This window comes from Biomphalaria glabrata, chromosome 1 (genome assembly GCF_947242115.1).
Source record: "Biomphalaria glabrata chromosome 1, xgBioGlab47.1, whole genome shotgun sequence".
Taxonomy (NCBI): Eukaryota; Metazoa; Mollusca; class Gastropoda; family Planorbidae; genus Biomphalaria; species Biomphalaria glabrata.
This window is the reverse complement of record NC_074711.1, coordinates 5070954-5093919: the sequence shown is the minus strand read 5'-3', so window position 1 is coordinate 5093919 and position 22966 is coordinate 5070954. Positions and strand designations below refer to the sequence as shown.

General features: G+C 35.0%; 1 protein-coding gene across 6 annotated transcripts in view; it reads right to left on the bottom strand.

The window, feature by feature from the left end:
• Positions 1–253: 253 nt before the first annotated feature.
• Positions 254–22966, bottom strand: part of LOC106050736 (zwei Ig domain protein zig-8-like) — a 192873-nt gene continuing 170160 nt past the window's right edge. For 2 of the 6 annotated variants that reach the window (XM_056018036.1, XM_056018028.1), the window contains exons 4-10: positions 19048–19212; positions 17843–17936; positions 15781–15816; positions 14908–15192; positions 14212–14247; positions 11186–11209; positions 254–6711 (exon numbers count right to left, since the gene is read on the bottom strand). In XM_056018036.1, coding sequence (XP_055874011.1) covers positions 6575–6711; positions 11186–11209; positions 14212–14247; positions 14908–15192; positions 15781–15816; positions 17843–17936; positions 19048–19212 — 777 coding nt within the window. In that variant the 3' untranslated portion in view covers positions 254–6574. The remainder of the gene's footprint in view (positions 6712–11185; positions 11210–14211; positions 14248–14907; positions 15193–15780; positions 15817–17842; positions 17937–19047; positions 19213–22966) is intronic. The other 4 variants (XM_056018042.1, XM_056018040.1, XM_056018047.1 and 1 more) reach the window with 4 other exon arrangements.

Genomic DNA, 22966 nt, shown 5'->3' with positions numbered 1-22966 from the left:
GGATGAAACCACGTCACGGGTCGGATCTGGCCCGCGGGCCGTATTTTGGGCATCACTGGTTTAGACCAATAACCCGTTACCATGTCGAACAGACCTGCCCACCGGTTGTGACGTGGCATGTCTGTGTCGAGGACACAGCCATCCATTTTGTTGGTATAGTCAAGTTATAATGCAAGACCATATTCCTCAATTATTTAAAAATACAATTTGAACAACAAACATTTCTGAAAAATAAAAAGTCAAACTTTTGAAATGAAACAAAATTTTTTATTCAACGTTTTTGTTTTGTTATTTTAATTACAGATGAAAACAATATTTAAAAAAAACAAAACATGTTACCACTTTAGACACACAAAAAAAGTTTAAGTTCAAGAAAAATTGTGGACATTTGACAAAACGATACACCATACATTGAATGATAAAATATACATATACATTTTTTTTTTAACTCATAAAATTTTGTGTGTGTACAGTATAAAAGCTATAAGTAAAGTCATTAAAAAGGACACTACACAAGCATCAGATACAAGAAAAGTCTCAAAAGACACTTTATAGCTATTCAAAGTAAAGGGGGAAACTGTATTCCAAATTTATGTAAAGAAAACATAAAAGATTTGAAATGTAAAATCAGATGACCATGTACATTGCACAAAAATAGAACATTTATTTAAAAATATGAAACTAATACATTCGTACAACTCCTGACGTTATATATGGATACTGAAAATAGCAGATTACAATTTTGTACACGTATAAATTGATTGATTTGTTGCACGAGGTTTATTCAAAAAATTTTCATTTTTCTCACCAACCATTGTGTTTATAGGAGATGTTAATTAATTATTCTTTTTCTTTCTATTAGTCATTCTATGCTTTTTCTTTATCACATGTTTGGGGGGGGGGGTGTTCGTTCAGAACTGAAGATGATCACATCCTAGCTAGAAAAACTGAAGATGATCACATCCTAGCTGAAAACTGAAGATGATCACATCCTAGCTGAAAACTGAAGATGATCACATCCTAGCTGAAAACTGAAGATGATCACATCCTAGCTGGAAGGTGAAGATGATCACATCCTAGCTGGAAGGTGATGATGATCACATCCTAGCTGAAAACTAAGATGATCACATCCAAGCTGGAAGGTGAAGATGATCACATCCTAGCTGAAAACTGAAGATGATCACATCCTAGCTGAAAACTGAAGATGATCACATCCTAGCTGGAAGGTGAAGATGATCACATCCTAGCTGGAAGGTGAAGATGATCACATCCTAGCTGGAAGGTGAAGATGATCACATCCTAGCTGAAAACTAAGATGATCACATCCTAGCTCAAAACTCCAGCAGGGTGGCAGGAGATAATTGCCACCAGGGGTTCGAACCTGAGATTATCAGGATGACAGCCCAGAGTGCATACCACATCACCAGGAGACCATCTTATTATATACTTAAAACAACAAGAGACAAAACTTAAGTCAAATTGTTCATAGAAGCTAGTCATTGACAAAGTATTGACTAACAGAATTTGCGTTCAAAGTGATGATGAAACACATACACAGAAATCAAGTTCATAGCCAGTCTCCTCAAAGAAAGACATTAACAGGCGACGACGCAACAAAGCCAAATAAAAAAGGGACACAACTAGTTCAGAGGTAGATGATCTCACACAAGCTTCCGAAACAAACATGATTGTGAAACAAATGAATGTGTCCATTCAAATAGTATCAGTGTCTGAATCACCAGGAGCCAATGAGTGATGCCAGTACGACTTTCACTTGCGGAGTCTCAAATATCTGCAGGAATCTTTCTAATTCATATAATTCTAATTCATGTGATGTTTCTCTCAATTACTCCATATTTATGTGAAAAATATAAAAATTGAATTCCTCTAGAGGCTATCGAATTGAAAAGTCTAAATTAAAAAAACAGTTCATTGTTATAATTTGTAATTGTTAGTAAAGTTAGGTGAATATTAAATCACCAGAAGAGCCTATTTGTCTAGATTTATCATTCTTATGTAACTTTGTAATATAATGTGTTTGATTGTTATAACAATGTTTCATTAAAACTTAAAAGAAAAATATTTACTGTTTAAAATTTGGTAAACCAATGAAGTTTCCTCTAAAAAAATGTGCAGCTTCTGGTAGTGGCAAGGGAAATGGTTCTACTATTTGCATGTTTATTCATTTCCTGCTTCTGAAGTTTCAAATTTTCGTTTAGAAATAAAGAATAGAATGTCCTAGTTTATATCATTTGAAGAACTGGACAGTGTGGGAGTGGGTGGGTTTGAAATCAAGACCATCATGACAATCTGAAGCATGTGCAGACTTTCTCAATTAAATGTTTTTTGTCATCATTGCAATTTAGATTGTTATAGCCACTATGGTCTTTTGGGGAAAGAAATTAAAATCCAATTTTAATGTCTTTAATGTTTTAGCAGAAGTACAAAAATATATATATATAATATACAAAAAACTAGTAAAAGGGAGGCTAACAGAATACTATAAAAATATTTTCTGCTTTAAAAACTTTTAATCCTAAATTCCGATTCGCCAAGAAATTTATATTACCTTTATATTTCAAATACATAGCTAGAAAAAAAGTTGTGTTTATTTATTATTAACACAGGACTTCACTGGTTAATCATTTAAAAAGAATACAATTCACCACATTTAAATCAGAAATTATCTTCTACAAATAAATATGTGTATTACAATATTTTGTTCAATATGAGCTTTAATTGTTCTAATTAAATACATCTATAATTGTAGCAATTGTTTATTTTGACACAAGAAAAAACTGTAAGAACTAATTAGTCTCTAAGGATGTCCTCACTAAGCTAAAGCCTTAACACACGGTTTTTTTTTTTTAAGTTATGATAAAAACTCTGAGGAGCACATAATTGAAATGAATGAATTAGATCTAGCAACATCAAACTGCACATTTTGGTGGCTCAAGCATAGAGTGTGATTATTACACAAACATTAGAATTGTAATAAAAACAAAAAGTAAAATAATTACAATTTACATGAATATAACAACATTTTGTAGGAATTATAAATATGGATGTTTTTAGTTTTTTTACACTGACAAAATTTGGGGCTTTCATTAGTGTTGGGGGAGAAGATGACAATTTGGCTCTTGTTAAAACAAAAATCTTGTTTTATTTGTAGATGTGTTGCATCTCTGACCACATGGGCATGAGAAATGACCTAAGTACATAATTTACAGAGAAAATGTACAAGTACTCTCAAGATGCTGACAGTAAGTCTAACAATAAATACAATTCATCTAAACCATTGGCTAACCTGCGTCTGTTCAACCTCAAACGTTCTCAATGGCCATAGGTTTAATTTCTTAGCCCTGAAATTCTATGTCAGATCTAAGGTAATCCTGGCACTGCAAGAAGTATAGAGAATACGTGGGGATCTACATCGAAGAATGGAAAAATATAAAGGGCAAATACTCAATAAATGTTGAAAAGGTATTATCTAGGGAGGTTAATTCCCTTTTCATTATGAAGACTTGCTGAATGTCGTAAAAATATGAGGCCCGAGAGCAATGCTTGAAGAAACAAAATGAAACTATGTAAATAGAAACACTTTCATGGGCAGAACAATGTATAATTTTAAATGGGTTCAATGCACATTCAGAGGCAGCACTTGAATAAGAAGAAACTACAAACAGGTCTTAATGCCATGTTGTTTTGCAATTCATTCCAAATTTTGCAGGATGCCTAACCTCTCTCAGACCCGTCTGCTCCTAACCAATAATTCTATGTAGGCCATTCTAACCAAAGGACTGAGTTTGGTCATAAAACTTAGGCTTAAAATGAGATATTAGGGGCATGATGAAATGCTTCCCTTCTGAACCAAGTCGCATTGAGTTCGAATCCTGGTGGGATTTTCAGGATGACCCTGAGTCCACCCAAACTCTAATGGGCTTACATTGGGGAAGTAAAAACAATGTCCTCATTGTGCTGGCCACATGATATCCTTGTTAACTATGGTCATAGGAACAAGTGAGTTGTACATCTTCTGACCCAGGGTCTGAAAGGGGGTACCTTTTGACTCTTTCCACATGCCTTCCCCAATTCATTTCTACAACGAACTGTTTCATCCACAGTTCATTCATCCATTTTCAGAAGATTTTTTTTTTTGTCACTATAGGACTCCATAAGCATACAGATCTGTACAATTTAGCGGCAGAAACAAATCCATTAACTTAGGAATCAAATCACACAAAAAATTGTAACAAAAAAATCACTGAGGTATCATGTATAATTTTTTTTTTTTTAATTTAACAAAAGTATTAAAAATATATGACAAAATAAGATTAGAACAAAAATGGCACAATACAAATCATATCACCAGGTCAAGACAGGCAAAAAATTATTTACATACTAATAATCTTTCTAGCAGACATCAAAAGATGAAAAAAATGTTATCCTAATTACTCACATACACATCAGAAGTAAACAAAAACTGAATCACAGACACTCTAGTATATACAATGTTGTCTTTTCACTTCTCTCAGTGTCCTCAACCAGCAGACGACAGCTTGTTAAGCTTAGCACCACTTTAATAAAGAACAAAAGAAAAACTAGAGAAAACAAATTGTCGACTCAAAACAAATTTGAACAGCTATTAGCCATTATTACTTTTATTTTAAAAACGTTTTGTATTTAGATCCAATCAGCTTAGAACTAACTTTTAATTACTCATGGCAGTACAAAATCATAAATTAATTATAGGATCATGGCTTGTTGTACTATGAACAAATTTATTAATGCTTACTTTTGGATTTATGTTATTTGGATAAAACAGACAGAAAGATATCATAAATAAATGTTATATAAATGTAAATATATAAATATCTATTACTTAAGTATTTGGGTAAATAATTATTTTTTCAAACTATTTAATATACGTGTAAGATTATTTGCTTAAAGGAACACATTTTTATTGAGAAAGATTTGAAATACAAACTAGATAATTAAAGTTTACATACCCAACAGTAGATAAGATACACTTCTCACCAGATAAAAAAAAAAAAAGAGATATAAATAAATTACTACACTTTTTCCTTTAAAATTTTCCAATTGTCTATTTCATTACCCAATCATAAACTGATACTAGTATCTAGTCAGTTTCTCTATATCAATATTGTACAATTTTTAAAGAATAAAATATTGCACAGATATTTACTGGATTTCTAGAAACAAATAAACATGAAAAGAGACTACATTTGTTTACACTTGTGGCGCAGCAAAGTTAATGTATAATGTGTTTGTATACAAGAACTGACAGTTATAAGTAATGTATAATGTGCTTGTATACAAGAACTAACAGTTATAAGTGTCAATCAGTTCAGAACTTTGTCCAAAAAAAAAAACTTTATAAAACCAGTATCAACCGCACACAAACATAGAAGTACAATCCCTGGACTACAAAGCAGATCTCAAGGCTGCTGCTGATCTGGGAGTTTTCACTTAACATTCTAGGACTGTTTCCCCTTACGTAAGTCTATTCAATGTTTTCTTCACCCCATTTGAAACAAAATTACATAGTATATATAACAGCTTCAATAGCTTTGTGGTTATTAAATATAAATAATAACAGCATAGTCTCAACAACAACTATTGGATGTGAATTAAGAGTTGGTGTTTGTGGCCTGTCAATAAGACAATGTAGAGAGCCACATATTTAAGTCTATTATTGTAGGAGTCTATAATAAAAGTACAGGTACATTGAATATTTTAGTCATTCTAAATAGGTTAAGCTGACATATACCTAATAGCAATAGCAATGTATTTAATACTTTCCATCTATCTGGCTGCTAATTACTTTACTTAAATATGTATGATACTAATCCTAAAATGAATCAAAAAATGTTTACAACAACTGTTTTTAGTCTTACAAGATCATAAAAAAATAAATTAAATCAACACAACGAGGAAAAAACTGTTCTCAAATTTTCAATTTAAAAATTCCTCTAAGTTACATTCATATGGACAAAAAAACAAAAAAAAATAAAATGTAAGCACAATGATACTAACAAAGAGTTTCAACAAATTGTAGCAAATTCACTTAAAGTCAAACTGGCTCCAGTATGTGGGGATTTAGAATTTCACATTTCAGTAAGAAAAATACTTCCGGTGACTGAGGCAAAGTCTGAAGGTTTGAGAACCACTGTTACACAAGACACACTTAGAAATCAAATCTTTTACTCCCTTGATAAACTCAGACTAAAATAAATAGCTAGACACACAAATGACAAACAAAGGACAAGGACACGTTCATTTCAGACAATGAACTAAAACTGTTGCATCCTCTTGTCCAGCTGCGCTGACCTCACACTTGTCTCAGAAATAAATAAATAACACAAAAACTACACAGGATGCCACCAGAACAGGAAGTCCTCTCAGCGGCTTTAGTTTTCTGACGATGGCTGTGGGAGACTCACAACTTAAAAGTCAAGGTCAGAGTTATGTTTGACCCTGAAAGGAGAAGGTCACGACTTCAGTGTGACACAATGAAGGTTGAAGGTCATGACTACCCGCTCTGTAATGAAGGTCAAGACAGGCACACAAGAACGATGAATGAGCCAAGCAGATGGAGGCTCCAATGCCAGGACACGGCAGCGACGCCTAAGTTGTGACCAAGTTGGTTTTCAGAGCTTGCCCTCTCAAGGCCATCGGTCCCAGTCCCTGCTCAAAGAACAGAAAAAAAACGAAACAAGATTTAATGTGCAGCAGGCCAATAAAATTATAATCTTTGTCTTAGAAAAAAATGTAGGGGCTAAACTTTATCCTAAATTAAAATACTTTAAATAATAAGTCAGGATAAACAAATTCTATAATCAGCTACTTCCTATAAACAATTTTTTAAAAGCTTCGATACATTTTCATAGTTAAAAAAAAGAAACTGAAAAAAATTAATATGGGAATTAATAGCAGAAATACTATACAGTATTTGTACCATATAAGAAACATTATATAAAACTGCCTTCCTCTAATTGAAGATTGAAATCATGAACAGCTTTTCGGCTATGAAAACTGCTTCAAGACCAAATTCGAATGTTTTAAAAAGCAAACAATTTTTGATCTTATTGAAAGTGTTTTTCCAATAATAACATGATCTGATTTTTTAAATATATATATAGCTTTATAAATAAATGTTCATGGCTTTGAAACTTTATTATAAATTTGTGTATGGGCAAAGAGCTAGACAAATATGCAACTGACTAAATGAAAATCAATATAAGAATGTTTCTTTTCTTTTTTTTCAAGTTACAAATTTCCAATTTATTTTTACCATTCTCATAAATGTCAAAACAAATATTTGATTTAACTATATAAAATTTTTTGAAAGTTTAAAAAAAATTATTTTTTTTACATTGTTGAAATCTTTCATATAAAAAAACTATTTTTCTTTGGATAAAACAAAATATATGTTATCAAGTGAAATTAAATGATTTATGTACAGTGAACCAAAAAGTATTAGGCTACCATTACTCTGATCTTTTAAATTTTAGGAAGTAAACCCACCAGCTAGTTTATTACATAAATGAAACATTTTTAAGTAAAAATATACGATCCTCTAAAGAAGTACTACACTATCACAGTCTAGAACTTATATCTTAGGCAGACTACAGGGTATAGTTTTTGAAAATTCATTAGGAAAATCTTTTCAATAAAAAAAAAAACAAGATTATAAAGAGAGTTTGTGTTACACAAACTCAGAGGCGGCCCCCGTCGAAGTCGGATCCCTGTCGGATCTGCATATTCGCAAATAATATTCAAGAGGTGATTTAATTTTGATGTAAAATGTTTTACACGTTTCGGATGTTCCTTCAGAGTTGAAGATAATTACTTCCTAGTCCAAACCTCCCGCAGGACGACGGGGGATGGGAGCGGGCAGGGTTTGAACCCTGGGCCATCCATAAATCTGAACGACAGTCCAGCGCGCAAACCGCACGACCAGGCAGCCATCCGATGGTCAAAAGTAATAATGTTTCAAAGATTCATTTGCCGTAAATTTAAATTTAAATTTAATAAAAAAATAGTAGATTAGTTTTAGTATATTAAAACATTACAATATTGATCAAAACGTTTGGAAATGAAAATCTACACTTTTTTTTTTACACTTTAAGTTTAGAAATTGAAATTCTACATCTTAATCTAGTCTATTTTAGTCTAAACTAGATCTAGAAATTCTAGATCTAGACTCTAAAATAATTTTAATTAGAATATAAATCCAGATCTAGATATACTGTAATAAAAATCTAGATCTAGTTTAAAAAATCTAGATTAGATCTAAATCAAGATATCATTCCTTTTTTAAACGCGAGTCACATAACGAGGCTTAATAAACATTACTATACCGAGTTCTTTTTTCATTTCATTTGAAGAATTAATTCCATATAACGTCAGAGGGAAAAAAAACACTACGTCACACGGCCTAGCTAGACTAAAAATCGCCTTCATCTATAAGAGCCATTTATCGAGTGTTCATAGACTTTGGTGCACCGAGTGCGTTCTTTAAGCATTTCATTTAAAGAAATCATTCCATATGACGTCAAAGGAAAAAAAAACACTACGTCACACGGCTTAGTTAGACTAAAATATGTTTTCATTAATACAAGCAATTTTTTCGAGGGTTAATAGACATTGGTGCACCGAGTGCGTTCTTTTAGCATTTCATTTAAAGAATTCATTCCATATGACGTCAAAGGAAAAAAAAACACTACGTCACAAGGCCTAGCTAGACTAAAAATCACCTTTATCAACACGAGCCATTTCTCGAGTGTTCATAGACATTGGTGCACCGAGTGCGTTCTTTTAGCATTTCATTTAAAGAATTCATTCCATGTGACGTCAAAGGAAAAAAAAACACTACGTCACACGGCTTAGTTAGACTAAAATATGTTTTCATTAATACAAGCAATTTTTTCGAGGGTTAATAGACATTGGTGCACCGAGTGCGTTCTTTTAGCATTTCATTTAAAGAATTCATTCCATGTGACGTCAAAGGAAAAAAAAACACTACGTCACACGGCTTAGTTAGACTAAAATATGTTTTCATTAATACAAGCAATTTTTTCGAGGGTTAATAGACATTGGTGCACCGAGTGCGTTCTTTTAACATTACATTTAAAGAGTCCATTCATATGACGTCAAAGAAAAAAAATTCCATTACCTCACAATAGGCTAGTACCGGTACCATAAAAAAAAATGTCTTTATTTACACGAGATATTTAACGAGGGTTCATAGACATTGGTGCACTGAGTTCTAATAGATATTATTTAAAAAGGATCAAAGCCACATTGTTTTTGCGTTTTGTCTGTCAGTCGGTCTGTCCGTTATCTTGATATAAAAAAAACAACTAAAAGTTATTAAAAATTGATTAACCTTTATTTTACGTTTCAAAACATCGCAATAATTTTTAGGTATGAACACAATTGAAAAGTTTATATAATAGATTGTTCCGGATGTTTGTATAAATAGTAAAAGAAAAAGAGAATTTCAGATAAATGTAATACCGTTAATTAAATTTTTTGGATGGTCTCGTATAAAAATTAGATGTACTACAGCCACGTGGAGAGATTTTCATACCTTACTTTGGTGTTTGGATTCTGTTTTCCTTAAAAATCGGAACATAATATTAACGATAATTAGATTTTTTAATGTTTTAGGTAGAAAGTTAAATGTACTGTAAGAGAGTAGTGAGTTAAAATATTTTTCATAAAAATCCGTAAAAACATTATTTCGTAAATGAGAAGATTATTTGTTTATTAATTAGAAGAGGGAGTTCAAACAATTATTTGGCGTTAGTAGATCTTTAAATAAATTCGGAAATTTCTGGCGACGATTTGTAAGAAACAAAATCCGGAACTTTCTTTATCGATTACAAAACTTCTATGTTATGTTTTACAAGAAAATTAAATGTCTAAAAAGTAATTTTCAGTAATCAATTCTAGTAAATTACTTTTTTTAAAAGCCTTATGCGATTTCAAACAATCATTAGGCATAATTCATGTTTTATAAAACAATATCCGGAACATTTTTACAATTAATGAAATATAAGTCAGTATAGAGATTATGATTTAGCATTAATATGCTATTTACATAAAAAACGGAACAATATATTATTGATAATGTGTTTTTGCAACGTTTAAGCATGGAAATGGAATGTAATATAAGTTAGAAGAGCAAACAAACATTTGTTGGCGTTGATTAGTTTTGCACAAAAAAATCCGGAACAATCAATTTTAGATACTTAAAACTATTGAGATGTTATGGGAGGAACATTAAAGGGTAAATCAGATTTTCAATAGCTTTTAGAGTTCTAGTTTTTTAAATCTAATCGTGACGGACAGACCGACCAACAGACAAAACGCACAAAAATAAGCTTCTTTTATTCGGATGGGGGCACTAAACAAAAAATAAATAAAATCTGATTTTTTAAAAAAGTTTAAGGAATTGGTTTAGCACCTGATCTTGTTGCGACGTTACGCTACTGCACGAAAATCGCTGCATAAAAAGTCCATTTAAAAAAATGTGCGTGATATTTACATAAAAAGTGCATTATTAGCCTTTATAAACAAACAGAAATGTTTTCTTTTAATTTTAGCAACTAGTTGACCAGAAAAAACGTCTTTAACTATTATTTATATTTGTTGTAAACATTTCCTGTACATTTTTAAAATATATTTGACTTAGTGATACTAAAAATACACAAAAATTGTCCATCTTTGTTAGCATGTTGTAACATTGCCTCCCTTACATTTACGTAATTGTTTTAGAATTGGTGTATTTTTATGAAAAAATCGCTTGCATAATTAATTTTATAAATTAAACGGTTTGCTTTTAGAAAACCAAAAGTAGCCGTTGCACCTAAACTTTTCAAGCCGGATTTAATGATGAAATAATATTTTTCATATCTCTTCTAGTTTTCGAGATCTGAGTGTGACAGACGGACAGACGGACATTTTGCACAAACCTAATAGCGGCTTTTTCCCCTTACGGGGGCCGCTAAAAAAGAGTATAATAGCTCAAATTGATATCTATGATGACACAAGAACTCGTCCTAATCCTAAAAATAAGCCAAGGGAGACAAAACTGTAATCCTTTTAGTGGATCCAACTAAAGCTTACTAAACAGAACTTTGATTGTAGAACTTACCTCGTCTCTTGTTGGAAGAATCCGCTGTGGACAAATTAAAATTGAAAAGAATTACTTGTTGACTTTTTAGTTAAATGAATAAAAAAATGGAATGATGGAGAAACTTGTTTTAAGTTGAATACAATCAAAATTTGTCTATGTAAAATAAGGAGTTTTTTTTTAATGAATAGCAGATATGTAGCAAAGAAACAGCTCAAACCTCACTTATACACTTCCATGTCATTGTAACATAGTAATCCAGAACCTGTTAAAATGCCTACTACTATCCAATAGGCTAAACTGTCAGAGGTATTGAAAAATATTGATTTCAAATAGATGCACCATAATGGTATAAATTGGTAAGTAATTAAACAAAATCAACTCAATGTTTGCTACTGTTAGTAAAAACTAAATGTGGGTAGAACAGAGGATAACATATGCTCCATTGTCAATAATAGTGTAATGACTTTCTCCTTTCTCTGAACCAACAACTAGGTCGCTGCAGTGAATATTGCAAAACAAAATGGAAATTAAAAAACTTAAGTTTTGTGACCATGAAGTAAAAATGAGAGATGAAACTTTGGAATTGGCTCCTACTCTCATTTGGTGGGAAGCGTGGTCGAGAGGCTAAGTGCGCTTGAAGGGGGCTCGAGGTTCGACACCCGACTCGGGCAGAGTTGCGTTTACTGAGCGCCTAAAGGCAGCACGGAAAACCAACTCCTAGATACCCCCTCCCCCCCCACCGGTCCACAAATGAGATTGGACCAAAGCGCTCCGAGCATGCTATAAGCATGAAAGTAGCGCTACATAAAAGCAATAATAATAATAATAACTCTAGTGTGAACTCTGACCTCAAACTCATTATACCCCACTTGATCTTGACCTCCAGCAAGGTTAAAATGCCAGATATAGGTTTAAAATATTGGATGATTTACAAGATAGGGAGTTGAAATCTACCAAGGGTAACTGCCTGTTTGTGTGGCTTGTACTTTCTGTCTGTTTGTGTGGTTTCTACTTTGGACCGTCATCATAATGGTCCCATGTTCGAACCCTGCCTGCTGCATTCCTCCCCCCCATTCCTCATTTTCATTCCCTCACTTTCCTGTGTGATATGTGGGCTGGGATGTGATCATTTTCATTCCCTACGTTCCTGTGTAATTTGTTAATCTTCACTCTTCCACAGTTCTGTAGGATGTAATGATCTTCATTCCAGAAGAAAGTCTAAGATTACTTTTTATCTGTAGTCACCACCTGTGCCAGTGTGTGTGTGTGTGTGTGTGTGTGTGTGTGTGTGTGTGTGTGTGTGTGTGTGTGTGTGTGTGTGTGTGTGTGTGTGTGTGTGTGTGTGTGTGTGTGTGTGTGTGTGTGTGTGTGTGTGTGTGTGTGTGTGTGTGTGTGTGTGTGTGTGTGTGTGTGTGTGTGTGTGTGTGTGTGCGCGCGCGCGCGCGCGCGCGCGCATATGTTCACTTGCACATAAACAATTGAGTACTTGTTAATCTAACTGGAGATAATGTTATAATATCATGTGTATGTTATCAGCCAGCACCAACAATGGCTCTATATTGCAACCAGTACAAGAAGGTTTACCAATACTTTAAAGAGAATATCACTTTAGTTACTAATTAGCATAAACAAAAAGGGATAGGATTTAGCTTTATGCCATTCCTGTTAATTTTTTATTTTTGATTGTTTTAGTTATTAGAATCAGAAAACATTAAAAAAAAACTTTTGCTTTAATAACAATTACAATATTAAATTCAATATTGAGCTACTGTTTACTTAACAAAAATGGTACGCAATATTCTTGTTTAAATTCTAGTGTTTTTATTTAGTTTTTCTTTCAAAGCAGAAAGATTTGAAGACCTAATTTAAAGCAACAATATTAGAAATCTCCCAATCAATGAATACTTGTAAAACTAACGACTATGTTTTAAACAACAAACAATAAATGACCCAAAGTTTTGTAACATAATGGGATGATATAGGATAGTGGCTACTTTGTAGTCATACATAAGGGGCTGAATTTATCATTATATATGTCATGTAAGGTCTGTTAAGATGCTGTACCTTAGGTTTTGGTACATATCCAAACCACAGAAAAGAATAAGATGTTTGTCTCATGACAAAAAGGCCACCTTATGAGGTCCTAACAGTGTTTGTATGTTGAAACACTTTTGAGGATTTTAGTCACCACTAGGTTACAGTATTCTAATCAAAGCCATTCAAATTTACCTCAGGCAAATATTTACCAACATGAAACCTTAAACTTATTGACTTATTTGTATTTATAATGATACCAAAAAAACAAGAGTTTTAAAAACCTAATTAGGTAAGTAACAATAGCAAAATCAGGCAAGCATTTACTTCCCCCTGGTTCCTACAGCACACATGAAACACTGTTTGAAATCACACACACACACACAGCTATGCGTTGCCAAGCCAAACACACTCAACGTAATAACAAGCATATCAATAGAGTGACAACAAAATCATCCAATATTAACTCAAGTTGTTCTAATCAAATACAATATCAACTAAGACATTTTGTTATGGTAACAATTCAGTTTGAAAAAATTTCTTTTTACAAAGATTTAAAATGAACATTTTTAATTTAACTTTTTTTTTTGTTTCAATAATTTTCAAACTATATTTTTATAAAAAAAAAATTTATACTCCATAGCAGTACATACCAATCAATCAAGCAACAATAGTATCAACAGATAAACAATGAACTGGACCGATCGCATGCTAAGTTCTGACCAAAATTTCTTATTCTGAATGAGAATTTTATGGTATTCTTTACGAGCTTACTGAAATGTTTATTTTTTAGTTGGTGGAGTGGAAACGCCTTTCAGAATGTAACCTTTAACCTTGAAGGATAATTCAAAAGCTAAATGCTTGACATGCAAAAAAGAGCAGACATTTTGATCCCTGGACACTGAAAAGTTGAAACCAGCCAATGACAAAAAGGGGGGAGGGGGGGGGGATGTGCTCTAACATTGAACTGCTCTACGAAAACAAGGCGGCTACGTCTGAAAACAACTGACCTACTTGTCTGGAGGAGGCCATGAGATCTGACAAGCCTGAAAATCCAACCGCAGCAAATAAAACAATCATGCATTGAAATTGAAACTCTTTTTTTTTTTTTTTTTACTTATAAGATTTAAAAAATAACAACAACCCTCTAAGAACTATTCAAGAGGCTATAGATTTAAATATATATAAAAAATGGGTTTTCAATTTTGTATCTTCAAATGCTAGTGTTTCTCACTTAATAATAATTAATAGTTTGTTCCACTGTACCATTATGGGAATATTTGTAAGGAAGACAACTGCATTATTACCATGCCGGCTACTAGTTTGTTGAGAGTTATTGCTCTTTATGTGAAACGTAAGTCTCGTATCTCCCTTCCAAAATTCAAATATATCTTGACATCACAAAAATTATTTAACTTTTGAATTGCTTTGCTTGCTTTAATATTGGTATAAAATATGTAGAACCGTTTTAATATAATATTAATACCAGAAAGCCTGTTTATAGTCTATATATGGCTTAAGTTGAAAATATCATGTCATATTTACTTTTCAATGTAGCAATTGTTTCCCTTTAGTTGGCTGATACAAGTAGCACTAATACCAAAACAAACCAAACTACAAACATGACGAATGCACAGCCAGGGAAGATTTGTAAAAAAAAAAAAAAAGAATTCCAACTTTTTATTTTGAACGAAACATAGACTTACTGTTCAGCACTATGACCTTGACACTCTCCACGTGCTCGTGCGAGAACCTGCAGACGTATGTCCCGGCATCCTCCATGGTGACTCTCTCGACCTCCAGCCGGCTGTGCAGGACATTGGTCTCGCTCCTCCAGTACTCGGTGATCAAAGTGTTGCGGCCCTCCTTGATTCTGATGCCGTCCTTGAACCAGTCCACCCCCTTGGGTGTGTAGTCGATAGCTATGGCCGTGCAGTTGAGGTCTATGGTAGCGCCCTTCTCCACGTAGTTAGTCCCAGTTAGTTTGATACCTAAACATTAAGGTAGTCACGTTCATATAGAATTACTACAGTTGAGGGTGAGGAGGGAAAAAGTGGAGCCGAAAGTGGAGCCGTAGAGAAGAGAAGACATAGGTGGAGCCGAAAGTGGAGTTGTAGAGAAGAGAAGACATAGGTGGAGCCGAAAGTGGAGCCGTAGAGAAGAGAAGACATAGGTGGAGCCGAAAGTGGAGTTGTAGAACAGAGAAGACATAGGTGGAGCCGAAAGTGGAGCCGTAGAGCAGAGAAGACATAGGTGGAGCCTATTTATTTCAATAAATACAATTACTTTAAAATGTATTTTTTTATCTTGCTGTTTGTTTTCATGCTGTGATACTAAACAAAGAGTCTAAAAAATCTATACCAAATATAAAGCTTAAATTATTGATTTCAAAGTGATTTATTTATTCAGCACTATCCATTGGCTACAATACGACCAAAGTTCTACAACTTCAAAACATGATCATTACGAGCTTATACAGGAATAGACCTTTAATGTTTTGTATTAGCAGAAAAGAAATTACATTGCGATTTTAAAATGATATTACAAATATTTGATACCATTAGAAATTGAAAACTCACCTGTTTTTTTGTCAGACCCTCTAGAATTTCTGTCTTCTGGGAGAAAAAAAAATAAATTGTTTTCCTTTAAAAAATAATGACAAAATGCAAAACTTCCCTAAAAAAAATATTATGTATGATGTAATTAGCCATGATTATAACACTATTATTATGACATTGCTGCTGTTATAAAACAATGATAAAACTTAAGCCACAAGTTCGAATTCAGATACCCCCCCCCCCCACTTTTTTTTTTGTTGTAATAAATGCTTTTAAAAGATTAAGGTAAAAATTCACCCAGATACCCCCTTCTTTCTCCCCCAACACCCTTTCCCACCTGGCTCAGACACGCGATAGGATCCTAGCGTACTGAGAAAGCTAAAAGCATGAAATAGCGTTAAACGAAAACCAGTGGTACAAATATTTTCTAATCGCGCAGATTTATTGCTGGTAGTCTAGATCTATCGCAAACTGAATGACACGACTGATCCAAACTAAGTGATACAAGTACACATCGCATACGTTTTGGTTTTTTTTTGTTAAATATTTTTCTTGTTTTTAAATTTACTTTTGACAAAGCGGCGCGGGCACGTTCTTCCCCATACCCCTCTACACACACCCCAAAAAAAACAAAAACAAAAATTACGCCTGGTCGTGCGGTTTGCGCGCTGGACTGTCGTTCGGATTTATCGACGGTCGAGGGTTCAAACCCTGCCCGCTATCATCCCCCGTCGTCCTGCGGGAGGTTTGGACTAGGACGTAAACTATCTTCAACTCTGAAGGAACATCCGAAACATGTCAAACAAAACAAAACAAACAAATATAATAAAAATCTGGTCAACGAAAGCAGAGCTCCAAGTACCCTAGTAGCATCAATGTTGCGCTACACAAATACAGTAATAAAACAACTTCCAGTCGAACAAATGTATTATGGTTAGTCTAGATCTATTACGAATTAATAACATAATTGATTAATAATAATTATATACAATTTCACTCAATATAAAAAAAAGAAACATATTTTACTTGTCAAAAAATAACGAAAAAGAAGTACAACTAGGATTAAAAAAAAAGCTAATCTTCTTCCATAGTGTCTAGCCTCTCATTGATTTCATTTGTATGTGCATTCTATGCCAAAAAAAATTTCTCACCATTCAATACTACATTCTGAAGCAAGGGCGACAGATTTATTTGTTTCAATCAATGTAAACAATAATGTTGAATCTAAGCAAACACGCGAATTAGGAAGTATGTATTTGTTGTTTGTAATTGAACAATGTATTTCGTAACGTAGGCGTAGCAGTCTGTATGTATCCACTACATTTTAAAGAGTGTATTAACAAGTCCAGTTTTTGACACTGAGACCACCAGGTCAGAGGCCAAGCTCATCGGGTTACGTCTGAAGGTGTTTAGTTTCAGTTCTAGGGCGCTGATGGAGCTTTCATATCACACATGAGTGGATTTAAACGTTTAACGCTTCTGATTCCTTCCAAATGTCCCAGCATGCACTTGGTCACAACGATAGGATTAATTAAGAGATGATATGCAATAAGTCATTTAGTTTGAATACATATGAAGTGTATAGTGTCTTCTAGCTTGATTACATATGACGTGTATAGTGTCTTCTAGCTTGATTACATATGACGTGTATAGTGTCTTCTAGCTTGATTACATATGACGTGTATAGTGTCTTCTAGCTTGATTACATATGACGTGTATAGTGTCTTCTAGCTTGATTACATATGACGTGTATAGTGTCTTCTAGCTTGATTACCTATGACATGTGTATAGTGTCTTCTAGGCTTGATTACCTATGACATGTAACGTGACATTTAGTTTGATTACCTATAACATTTGACGCGACATTTAGTTTGATTACCTATGACATGTAACGTGACATTTAGTTTGATTACCTATGACATGTAACGTGACATTTAGTTTGATTACCTATGACATGTAACGTGACATTTAGTTTGATTGCCTATAACAAATAAAATGACATTTATTTTTATTGCATGTGACATGTAACGTGACATTAGGTTTTATTACCTATGACGAATAATGTGAAATTTAGTTTGATTACCTATGACATGTAAGGTGACATTTCTCCCATAATCCTCCTTCGTACTGAGCTGACATTCGTATGTCCCGGCATGAGTAAAGGAGACATCTTGGATCTGAGGAGTTCATGGAATAGAAACCAGCGTTACTTTTAAGACGTGTGTTATTGTATGATACGCTATAAGACTCTCAACCTACCGACACAAGCCAGTAGGGTGTGTTCCGATGGGACAGTGTATTATCCAAGATTTACTTTACTTTTCATGGAGTTCTCTTTTAAATGTAAAAAAAACAACAACTAATAATCTATGAAGTCTTTAAAAAACAAAAAATCCTGAAAAGATAATTAAGTCCTACAAGTATTCACAAGTTAATCTAGTCATGCATGTTGATACTAAAGTCTTTTACGTTATTGGTGTTTATGGCTGATTCAGGCAACCCGTTCCAGGTTCTCATGGGAAGAGAGAGCAATGGTTACGAATATTTAAGAAGAGGGCAGAGTAGTAAAATGATTCCTGGGTTCAAATCTCGGTGAAGACTGGGAATTTAAAAATTGGGATTTTAAGGGCGCCCCCTGAGTCCTCCCAACTCCAATGGGTACATCACATAAATTGGGAAAAGTTCAGCTGTTGGGGGTCATTGTGATGGCCACATGACACCCTCGTAGGCCATAGAAACAGATGACCTTTACATCCTCTGCTCTATAGGTGTGAAAGGAGAACTTTGCACTATTAACTCTTTCTCTCCGTAATTATTTACCACATTCTGGTGGAATCAACGTTGGTATCTTCAGTTAGGAGAGAAAGAGTTCAACCTATGGAATAAGAAATGTGCCTCTATCTATGCCTCCTTCTGATTATTTGTATTAGCTAGTCGTTAATTATGGTTCGGTGTTGTGTGTTTGTTTTTCTTTTCACTTTCTAGCATATTTTGATTAATTCGTAAATTATTCATTTATAGAATATAACAATGGGGGGTCAGATTCAAACTAAGCTGCATACATTGCCCACCCCTTGCAGTTAACTGTTTGACTATGTGCCAGACTCGTGTCTTCCTGTCACTCAAAACATACATCACAACTACAGACTCCCTGAAGGAATCTAAATGTAATTCCTGGCACGCTACCGCTACACCCCCTACCCACGAGCCAGCCAAAAAGAAAAAAAATAAACCGAGCATCCCTCCCCCCCCCCTCACTTTTCTAGATGTTTCTATGAGCCACATTACCTGCAAGTTCCAGCGAGGGTTGTCGTGTGATTGTCTGTGGTGCTCGCTGCGGCTCTGCGGGTCCATGTAGGGGTCAACCCTACTGATTGAGAACCTCTTGTCTGGGCTGTACACATATTCTCCGATTGTTATAGGACTCAGGTTGTCTGTCTTCTTCCAGATCACCTAGAGAGAGTAGCCATAAGACGGTACACGTTTAAGTCAAGCTCTTCACGTGTGAGTCAAGCTCTTCACGTTTAAGTCAAGTTCTTCACGTTTAAGTCAAGTTCTTCACGTATAAGTCAAGTTCTTCACGTGTAAGTCAAGCTCTTCACGTGTAAGTCAAGCTCTTCACGTTTAAGTCAAGTTCTTCACGTGTAAGTCAAGTTCTTCACGTTTAAGTCAAGTTCTTCACGTGTAAGTCAAGTTCTTCACGTGTAAGTCAAGTTCTTCACGTGTAAGTCAAGTTCTTCACGTGTAAGTCAAGTTCTTCACGTGTAAGTCAAGTTCTTCACGTGTAAGTCAAGTTCTTCACGTGTAAGTCAAGTTCTTCACGTTTAAGTCAAGTTCTTCACGTATAAGTCAAGTTCTTCACGTATAAGTCAAGTTCTTCACGTATAAGTCAAGTTCTTCACGTATAAGTCAAGTTCTTCACGTATAAGTCAAGTTCTTCACGTTTAAGTCAAGTAAGTTCTTCACGTATAAGTCAAGTTCTTCACGTGTAAGTCAAGCTCTTCATGTTTAAGTCAAGTTCTTCACGTATAAGTCAAGTTCTTCACGTATAAGTCAAGTTCTTCACGTATAAGTCAAGCTCTTCACGTATAAGTCAAGTTCTTCACGTTTAAGTCAAGTTCTTCAACAAAATATATAACAATAGATGCAGGTACAAACTATACGATTTGCGTGTTCTGGGGTGTGTTCGTCTGTGTCTGTTTGTGCACGTTTGTATGGGTTAATGAATTTTGTCATAAACATGAGCAAGATTATAGCAGGCGAGTCTATAAACAGGAGTGGGCGGCTGGTGAGAAGCAGTTGAGGTAGGAGACGAAACACAGAAGGACGAGTGCCTGTTATACTTTTGAAGTGAGTTAAAGTATTTAGCTTCATTTGTTTGACATCTTGTTATTTCTCTTGTGTTTAGATCTACATTGAAATTGACAGGTGTATAAAATAGTCAATTCAAATGAAGTTCCTTTTCAAGTTTTGTTCCAGCACCGTAGAAAAGAATACACCCACAACAACGGTTGAAGTTAAACTACTTAACTGGTATTACAACCCAACAATTAACATATTGCTATAAACCTGGTGGTGGCACAGATGGGGGTAGTTCTGTGTGTAGACAGCCGACGCAAATCGCCCCAGGCCAGCGCTAGACAAGCGGTCAACCGTGACGAGTTACGACGGTCAGCCAAGACAGTTTGGGAAGGATATGTGTTGTGAGTAGAGCTCAGGAGCGTCACGAAAGATGTGGTCATGTGATTAACCTTCGGTGAAGTCCAGTAGGGAATCTGCGCCTACGCGAGCGCCATTATCCCGTTGGTCGTTAGAAAGGCTTTTATCCAACAACCAGGCCTGGACAAGGGATTCCCCATCCTGAGTCCTGTCTGAGGACTCCCAGCGGTAGACAGCCATGTTGGTTGAATGGGCTAAAACCGGGCCGTGCCGCGTACACAGCGCTCCGTCCCCGTTCCTGGACCCCACTGGCCGAGAGCAGTGCTGACTGCGGGGAGCTTGTCTCATATTCCTATAATGTAACCGTCACTGTTCCATGCAGGGACCGCCACTCCAGCTATCGGGATACTGATGACGGCCCCCTTTGTGGAACGGCGTGGCGGACTTTTTGGACTGGTGTGCGGGCTACTTGTTCCATCCCTACCCCGAGTGAGATAAAAAAAAAAGCTCGCCCAGGGGGTCCCGCAAGGGCCTGGTTCGCTACTAGTACTTAGCCTATCTAGCTCCACCTCTACACGTTTCCACCGGAGGCGCCACGATGACGCGACGGGTAGCTGGAATCCTCCGGCATGTGATTAACCAGAATGGTCGAGCGATGTTCCGTCCGTGTAAATATTCTGGATGTTTAATGTTCTTTGTATAACTTCAATACCTGTTCTGGTATTGTCTTAGCATCTGTTTTGTACTGAATAAATATATTCCTTCACAATTGGCTGGACTACTTGTTGTCGCGTATAACCACTCTAATTACCACCGCACACAATGTATCAGAATTCACTGATTTAAGTCTGACTTGGAAGATACACATTTATTGGAATAAGATAACCATTCATAATATACTGGCAACTTCAGCCATCAATTATATCACATAAAATATCTCACATGTAATCCAAATGAAATTCATCAAGTACATATCTAGCAATACTTTCAACTTCAAATAAGCCACGTCTGGTCGTGCGGTTTGCGCGCTGGACTGTCGTTTGGATTTATCGATGGCCCCGGGTTCAAACCCTGCCCGCTCCCATCCCCCGTCGTCCTGTGGGAGGTTTGGACTAGGAAGTAAATTATCTTCAAGTCTGAAGGAACACCCGAAACATGGAAAACATTTTACAAAACATTTTACAAAACGTCCGTCTTCTTCTCAGGTCGTGGCGTCTGCTAATTTCTGACCATGTGGTCAAATCTCAAAACGAGATTTTCTGCCCACAATTCAACTGTGGACGCTTGTTTCCCACGTGAAACATCCTAAGCACCAATGTAAAGTGTATTCCGTTCTTCCCAACTATATTCGTGTCACTGGCTATCAAACAATAATGTGACAGTCCGGGTTCTAGAAGGCCAAGAGGGTCCCTATATATAGAGCGGAGGTGTCACAGTCAAGACGGTTCAGTACGACGGCTCAGTACAAGTCCGGGACGTGGCGTAGAGCCCAGTGCAAGAGTTGATACGTCGGTACGGCTATTAACGGAGAGATATTTGTACAGTCTGTGAAACGTGTTGCCAATAGTACAGTAATGGGTGTGATTTATTTGACATTAAACTGTTACGTTACTTTGGAGCCCTGAGTTGTCAAGTTCTTTAAGTTGGTGGTGTCGTGTGGTGCAAGAAGAGAGCCTGGATAGTCAGATACGTTACAATATCAAGCGTTTCACGGAAGTTTCCTATTGTTCAGGTTATAGCTTAAAAACTTAATGAATATATCAGAAATAGTCAAACAAATCGCCAATATCATACAAAAAATATTTATTTAATAGTGATAAATAGTCAAATAACATTTAATATTAATAAGGCTTGTCTTTCGAGTCCGAAGATTAATGAGGAATGTAATATTTCCCGTGGCTACGCGGTCCCAGCTGTGACCTACAGATTTTGCCACATCCAAGGCAAGCATAACATTTACAAACATTGAAAAATATGTAAAGTTTTTATACCACTTTTAAACCTTTAAGAAATGTAATAATAATTTGGAATGACTACACTCTCTAGTGTACGGACTATGTGACTGTCTATTGAAAAAAAAACAAAAAAACTTCCACTCTATAAAAAGTGGTTATGATCCTTTGATTAAGTTAGTAATTTTAAGTACAACCTTCAACAATTTAATTTTAGTCAGCGATTTTTTACATCTTGGTGATTTGTGATAAACTTTAAAAAAAATTATCTGATTCCGACAACTCGCTTATTCTGCTCCATTTATAACTGATGATCTGCGGCGGGTATATTACATAGAACAGTGTAAATGATTATGAACTGTTCGATAGGTTTGACTGCTCGGCAGCGTCAGATGGTCTGCACGTGGATACTGTTAACATGCTTGTCTCGTGCGTTATTGTAAGTAAAAGTAGAATTCGAATATGTTAAAAAAAATAAAAAATGACACTAGCCACTATATTTTAAGTCGAAACAAAGTCTCGTGGTTAAAGAATCCTAATATATATATATATATATATATATATATATATATATATATATATTATCGTTCCAAACG